This window comes from Amblyomma mixtum, chromosome 2 (genome assembly GCF_055824585.1).
Source record: "Amblyomma mixtum isolate Tamu chromosome 2, ASM5582458v1, whole genome shotgun sequence".
In the NCBI taxonomy this organism is placed as follows: domain Eukaryota; kingdom Metazoa; phylum Arthropoda; class Arachnida; order Ixodida; family Ixodidae; genus Amblyomma; species Amblyomma mixtum.
In genome coordinates, this window is record NC_143013.1 from 101,699,825 (window position 1) to 101,707,666 (window position 7,842).

The 7,842-nt window shown below is 50.8% G+C and overlaps 1 protein-coding gene across 1 annotated transcript; it reads left to right on the forward strand.

The window, feature by feature from the left end:
- Positions 1 to 2,515: 2,515 nt before the first annotated feature.
- Positions 2,516 to 7,446, forward strand: LOC149360323 (uncharacterized). Its single transcript, XM_089567832.1, has 5 exons — positions 2,516 to 2,745; positions 3,504 to 3,891; positions 4,537 to 4,929; positions 5,392 to 5,558; positions 5,880 to 7,446. The coding sequence occupies exons 1-5, from the start codon at positions 2,516 to 2,518 to the stop codon at positions 5,893 to 5,895; spliced, it is 1,194 nt and encodes a 397-aa protein (XP_089423958.1). The 3' UTR covers positions 5,896 to 7,446.
- The last annotated feature ends 396 nt before the right edge of the window (positions 7,447 to 7,842 follow it).

Genomic DNA, 7,842 nt, shown 5'->3' on the forward strand with positions numbered 1-7,842 from the left:
GGTTTATTTGACTCTTCGTTTACTCTGTTATGCCACGCTCTTGTCAGCACTGTATCACATTGTCTCAGTCACCTCCTGACACGTCCCTTTTTTTTAGAGCGCAGCTCTTTGGCGTCCGTTCCTGGGTTTCGCGTCGTCGTCGGCCTCGTAACCAGCTCCGCCCCCCTTTCATCCCCCCAGCGCTAGCAGCGACCGACTGATACCGCTGGATGCCGCTGACGCCGTTAGAGTCAAGATAACGTGACTGCATAGAACACCGTCGCCGCCATGCAGAAAGAGGAGGAAAGGGTCCCCCCCCCCCTGTTCTTGTGTGGCGGATAGGGTGCTCTTCAGTTGCCGACGCGCCGGTTATTTCACGTAGGCCCCGGCACGTCGACGAATACGTGACCACCTTCCCACGGCTAGACCTGGTTCTTAGCGCTGCGGAAGCGAGGGTATCATATTGTTTGTGTCGGCATCGGCGGCGTTGTCCCTGAAACCAACTCCGCAGCTGGGGTTGACTCACTATCGAAAAGGTGAAACAGCTTATTTGATGCGCTCAAATTTCGCATTAGGAAGTAACGAAATCGTCGGTAATTTTTTTCTTCTCTGCTTGCGTCCCTGGCTAGGTTAAAACGATGTTTTACTTCAGTCACTGCCGCTACATACGCGGTAAATAATAATCCTGTCTTCGATATTATTTCTCACCATCACAATCCGCTTGACACTGCGGCTGTCAGAGCCCCGCCAGTGTTTTCCCCTGCTATCAAGGTGCAGATGTGTGCAGCTGTTTTTGTCTCCTACAAATTTCGCCTTTGGTTTTGCAGGTATACGTCGCAGCACCGTGCAGCCAATGGAGAGCTGCGCCACGTCTCTCACCGCCCGGATTTCCCTGCTCCCACACTGCCGCAGCTCTGCGCTCGCTGTCGCCCATATCCTCTAAGAGGTGCTCAGTGTTCATTGTTGCATGACTGCTCGGCCATTCAGTATACATGTGCACAAAGCACCATAGCATCTGAGGGCAAAATCAGCCAATGGTGTTATGTTTTTCTGCATGCCGGCGACCTTTTCCTTGCTGAATTCCATATTTTCTAGAATGCTACAACGGCGCGGCCCACGTATTTTATCCGTGCTGGTTCACGCTCGTGTCCGTATGATTGCCTCATGTGCGACGTCCCCTGATTGATCCGCATACCCATGCCCTCGCTTGTGCAGGAACTAGTTCCGGCAACAGCGCCGCTTTGCCTACTGTCCACTCGACGATTCATATTGTCCATTATTTCTGCGTTTTTAGAGCGCAGCTCTTTGGCGTCCGTTCCTGGGTTTCGCGTCGGCGTTGTCGTCGGCCTCGTATCCAGGTCCGCCCCCCTTTCATCCGCAGCTGGGGTTGACTCACTATCGGCGTCAACGGCATCAGTCAGTCGCTGCTATCTCTTCCCTCCTCCCTTTATCGTGTTGTCCGCTTGCTGCGCGCGCTTCTGCCCCCATCGTTTGCCGCTGGGTGTACACGCCGCCCCCCTCCCCCCTCTTCCTGCGAGTCTCCGGTTGTCAAAGCGCCGGCTCGAACTTAATTCCTTTCTTCGCTCCTCCTCCAATGCAACCCCTGTGCGGTGGCAATCAGAGCCAGATCGGTGGCGGCGGATCTGTATATGTGCACCGCCCGAGCCGAAATTGCCGCTGCCGTTCGCCACTGCGAAATTATCTGCCAGTTCTTTCTGAGCCATGAGCGAGACGACCGATGGAAGTCCTCCGTCTGCTAAAAAAAAAATTCTGTGATAGCGCATACATGTGTTGCTTCGATTTCTTTGCCTCAATCTATCGCAAAGGTGAAACAGCTTATTTGCTGCGCTCAAATTTCGCATTAGGAAGTAACGTAATCGTCGGTAATTTTTTATGCCATTATTTAAAATAAGGTCTAATGCATCCATGGCATGAAAGCCACGGATCAGTCCATGACATCTTCCTGGCTCTGCAATATTAACAGGCACTTCGTTGTATGCTGCCCTGCAGGTGGAGTTTAAAACGAAAGCTTTGGTTTTGCCGTTTTGTCGCACTGTACGAATGCTTCTTCGCTGGCAGGTTAGCGAACAATACCCATCTGCTCAGCTTATCTTACTCGCAATAGTGTGGATCGCATTGCACCAGGAGTGTGCTATCATCCTTATTTGCCAGGCTCGAAGTGGCCCTTGCGCTGCGCGTTTGCTTGATGTCATTATTTAAGTTAAGCCTTTATGATCATTCGGCATGACAGCCGTGGTATAGTCCTTGGTTTCTTCCTGACTCCATGAAAGCTCGTAAGGCACTCAGTGGCATGCTGTCTTGTAGGCGCGTTCGTTTAATCCAAACGCTGCGGTTCTGAAGTGTGATGTTAGAAGAAAAACTGGTAATGGCGCGAGAAACGGGGACACAGAAGGCACACAAAAGACAGGACCGACTCCATGTCATGTTATGTTGCGAAGTACTAATACTTTCCCAACAGCTTTCGCTAAGTGTATGGTCAATGTTTGAAGCGTTACTCGCACTCGCGGGGACTGGTATGACCCAGCTAACACCCGGTTTCTCTTTGCTATGTGCTCACTCTGAAGTATCCCTGCAGCGCCACGTGTGGCAGAAGATCCTGACGGAGGAAGGCGTCTGGGGCGCGTTCGGATGCCACCCTCACATGGCACGCCAATACACGGAGGAGGTCGAAGAAGATCTCATCGTGGCATTGGGACATCCAAAAGTGGTCGCCCTGGGCGAAATAGGACTCGACTACTCTCACAAGTGAGTGCGCGCGCTTTCGAATTTCTTCATACCATCACACTAACAGCGACATCACACTACCATTCACGTTGTTCACTAGTTCACGTTGGTCTTGTTCACTTTGGGAGTGGCCAGAATCCATCTGCCTACCCTCTCTCTACTATGAAAAGGCTGAGCCTGACTCATTCTCCACTGACAAACAATGGCAGCGAAAAAGGGGAAAGGGTCCACTTCCTGGCCACACTTGTTTTTTCTCTCCACGTGCTGATATTTCGCTCTCACCCTCCCTCATATGGGCTCCTTGGAACTTCCCTTCCATGCACAGAGCCAGTTAAGACTTTCTTCGAGAAGGAGAACAGTTCGTGCTGTGCCGTGCTGCTATCGAGCAGACCAGGGTAAAAGTGAAGACACTCGCACTGGTCGTCACCGATACATTTCGTCCGACTACTGGGTTCATTCCACGGGTGCGTACAAGTAAACAGCAAAGTGCTGTGGTTCTTTCCTTGCTTTTTTGAAATCTTGTTATGCGGCAGCCTTTGTGAAAATGTACCGAGCGAAGGCCTTGATTTCAGCGGAGCCGTCATGCGCTAAGGTACACTGCATTTCTGCGCCGTTGTCTCCAATGTGTTTCCATCACGACTTCCTATGTTAACTTGCGTATGAAAGACGTTATGAAGCTAGTATTGCCGTACCGTCGGCTGCCTGTCAGCATTAAGTTATTACTCTATCTGTGTCTACATAGAGAACCACTTGAAGCATGTCTTCTGTACAAACTGCAGGTTCACGATCATGGCCGCAAAACAGCCATTCGCTAAACCCTGCAGCGACGACCACTTTTCCGACAGCGACAATGATTCACAGTCGTCAGACGACTGCACGCACTTGCTTAGACGTTGCCCTTCTCAAGAGGATCTTCCTGACCTCCGTGTCTCGTCTGATGATCAACCATGGTCATGGCATGAGTGCGGAAGCCCTTTCGCCCGACAACTTGGAGCTTTCACACCACATTCGACAGACGACGAGTCCCCCGAGCGCTGGAAGCCTTCCCCTTCTTCCGGGGAACACCCATGCGAGACACTACCCGGTTACAAGATTCACATGCTCAGAAGCGCACTCGTGTGGCACGGTCCAAGCACGTACAGGGCGCACTGTTTGCAGGAAGACAAGGTATTTAGCGTTCTGTTGAAAACTACTAAGCCGACTTTACCGTGAACGTCTGGAGAACTTTATGTGGGAGCCCTTTAACGTCGCAATTCTAGTTTCCTACTGCATCCCTCAAATGTAATACCAGCTCCCTGGCACATTTCTTTCAATTTCTGCGTATTCTTTTAACGGTTGATATAAGCATGCTACAGGACATCTTTTTCTTTTGCTGAGGCGACTGTCTTGAGATCAAATAATAGTTAATTTCTCAATCTCACAATCGTAATCATCACGACAGCCTTAAATTTGTTTTGTTCACTGTGCCTCCACTCCGCAGAATGGTTAACAGCTACAGTCGCGAGTAAAAAAGGTTAGCTCCAATTACGTGCCACATGAGCGGCAGATAGCAATGCTCGGTGCTGCGGTTACGAACTCGCCGATAACGAAAATAGTCAGGTGTGTTCGCAAAGCACGGTTCCGCGCCATGCGCACAGTGCGATTTTCACCTCTCCGGCGACGTCATTCAGCTAATCTTTTCTACTCGCGACTGCACTGCGTATATTATGGCGGACGTCTCTCTACTTGCGTAATTTGTTGAGTCATTTTACTGACAGCAGTTGCTTCATGTTCATTTCTCAGTGTCTGCATTAGCCATTTTTCCCTTCACAGGACGATGAAGCAGACGCCCGTGCCCTGCTGCTAGCCTCTTGTCAGCACGAGGAGCCGGCAGAAGTCGCATTCCGGCGCAGACTAGTCACGCGATCATCCAGCTCTTCTCCAGAGGCTCCCTGCGCCCTCCTCAGCAAGGAGGCAGCAGCCGTATCCACAGAGGCTGCCCACACAACAACCCCAAAAGTCCAACAAGCGCCACTCAAACAGTGGTCATACAAGTTGTCGTCACAAGTGGGCCTCGTGGATACCCACTGCCACCTAGACTTCCTTTTCCCCAAAATGGGTCACCGCGGTTCCTACGCCCGATTCCGCAACAAGCACGCAGACACCTTCCCGGACTGCTACGATGGCTGCGTGGCAAACTTTTGCGACCCGTCGACTTTTAAGCAGGTACCACTTCAAAAGAAATCTCGATGCGAATCCTGGCTTTTCCCCAGGACCATGCTATCTTGATCGGTCCTCAGAGGCTTACTGCCAACTGTCTTTATTCATCACGATCAATCTTCTCCATGGGCTACGCGTTCATTTGAAAGGATAAGTTAAGCTCGGATGTCTCCATGGCATGAAAGCCGAGGCGTACTAATTGACTTCTGGGCACCGTGAAAGCTGAGACGGCCCTCAGTGCTATGCTGCCCTATAGGTGCTTTCGTTTCATACAAACGCTATGGTGCTGATGTGTTGTTGTTTTTTTTTTTTTTTGACGCCCAGTTCGAATGCTTCTTGGCTGGCAGATTTCGCTGAGCATATGGTCACATCTTTACACGTTGCTCGAATTCGCGGGCACTGCTCAGCACCAGCATGCACTTAGTTCCTCTTTGCCGTACGTGTGCTCGTTTTTAAGAGCCTCTGCAGCGCCACATATGGGAGAAGATCCTGGCTGAAGGTGTCTGGGGTGCATTCGGGTGCCACCCTCACATGGCCCACCAATACACAGAGGATGTCGAAGACCACCTCATACGGGCTTTGGAACATCCCAAGGTGGTCGCCTTGGGCGAAATAGGACTCGATTACTCGCACAGGTGAGTGCGCGCGCTAGCGAATTGATTCATTCCATCACACTAACAGCGCGTCAGTGAACGGATAGAATAACACCTCAGATTGATCACGTCGCACCAGATTTCCACGTTGCCCGACTAACTGCTAGTACAGCCGGGGCTCTCCCCTACGACCAAATTTTCGAACCACTAGATGGGTCCCTCAGAATATAAGAGGACATGTGTAGCAGATTCATTGGTACGAAATGCCTGCAACGCATAGTAATACATGTATGGGCTTGTTTGCTCGCCAAGTGCACCCTCTTTCCATGTAGTGACCTCTTCCCTTTCAATGTGTTCTTTCAGGAGTCGGAACACCTGAAAGCCTCCCACCTGTGAGGATCTGAGAGATTGCAGGTCTTATTTTAAACAAACACAAAAGTACAAACAATAAACGAGGCGGATTTTATCAAAAAGGAAACCAATTTCAATATGAGCGAGAAAAAAGGAAAGGAACAAGAGAACAACGCAACAACACACGGGAAAAACACACGGGGAAACAGAACAAGGTGCTTACGAAAAATGCAGAAAAAAGAGTCAAAGAGGAAAGTCACACTACTTGTCTTATTCGAGCAACGAGCGGAGAGGACTGGCTGGGTGTCGGGTAGTCAAGGAGTCTCTTGGCGTTCCAACGTCGATGCAAGGCTACCGCAGCGTCAGCGTTCGTGGGCTCCCGGCACGGTTTCCAGGTCTGGTATCCCGGAAAAGTCACGTAGGCGCCAGAAGCGGCCTATGTAGAGCAGCTGACGGATGGACGGAGAAGAGTAGCGCCTGGGCCTGGTGGTTGAGGCTCTCGACGATGGATGTCCAGGTCTGGTGGCCCGGACGTCTGCGGCTAAGGCCCAAGCTCGGAACTCGGGGAGCCAGCAGAACTCGTCCACGTCCGTCGCCCTCCGCGCTCTTCTCTTCTCTGCCACGTAATCCTGTTCGACCTGTCCCGGCGTACCCCTCAGCACGCGCTCCTCGTGCTTTTTCTTCTTCTTCTCCTCACGAACGCCGCTGGGTGGCGCTATCTCCTTACACCACCCCAGGATGGCAATACACGTAGCCACCCGGCTTGCTTCACTGCGAGGTATCGAAGTGGAGGACGTACTTTGTGCAGTCTGCAAGAACACGCACCGCTTGTGTGACGCATTGCAGTGCAAATACAGACTACAACGCGGTGCTGAGTGACGCATTGCAGTGCAAATAGGGACTACCACGCGGTGCTGAGTGACTCATTTCAGCGCAAATAGAGACTACAACGCGGTGCTGAGTGACGCATTGCAGTGCAAATACAGACTACAACGCGGTGCTGTGTGACAGATTGCAGTGCAAATATAACCTCCATGCGAGAACGGGTACTCTGCAGAACTTACGGTGCTGGGAATTTTTCTACCGTATCATGTCATTATTTTGTGTGCGCGCGAAACGGCATCTTTTGCTGGTGAAGCTTTTTATAAGTTTCAATAAAAGTCTTCCTAATGATTTCTGAGGATTGTCTTCTGGCCTTGTATTGTGGTTGCCTTTCATTTGCCTTTAGCTCATCTCACACAGTAGACCGACCACTGGCGTGAAAGCTCTGAGTGGGCGCCACGGTATTGCTTGTACATCTGGACGTGGAGCCGTCGCACGATATGAGAGGGTTTTTAAGCATCAAATGCTTTTAGCCTGGGCGCCACGGTATTGCTTGTACATCTGGACGTGGAGCCGTCGCACGATATGAGAGGGTTTTTAAGCATCAAATGCTTTTAGCCTCATTTTTGGCAGAGCTGAGGTGAATTTCGTCCGGAAAACGCGCTAATCCTGAAACCGATCCTAAGATAGAACCTGAAGTGTCTGATCATGCAGATGAGCTTATCCGCAGTAGGGGGTAACTTTCCGTACGCAGACTGCAGCCTTGAGTGCAATTTGAACCAGCGCTTTTTAGAACAGACCCGCCCGGCTGCCCCGTTTCTTACGCCTCACGGCCATCATCGCAGCATGTTGCGCCGCGTCTCTACCTGGTTGTTGTTGACCTCAATAGACAGGGCACATATCCACGTCCGGCGATATGCCGGGGTTTGGTGGTGATAGGCGATTCAAAGGAGAATACTGGCAGGAGGCGGGAACATAAAACAGTTCAATGATTGAAAGCTGCAAAAGTTAGTAGAGAAAAAAATTCAGATCACTGCGGCGACCTGCATTGGGCGAAAGCATAGATGCCTATACTCTGCACTTGTCGCCTCTCTTTATCATTTTCTTTTTGTTTGTTAATTTATCTACTTAATAAGCGTCATTATCTCATGCT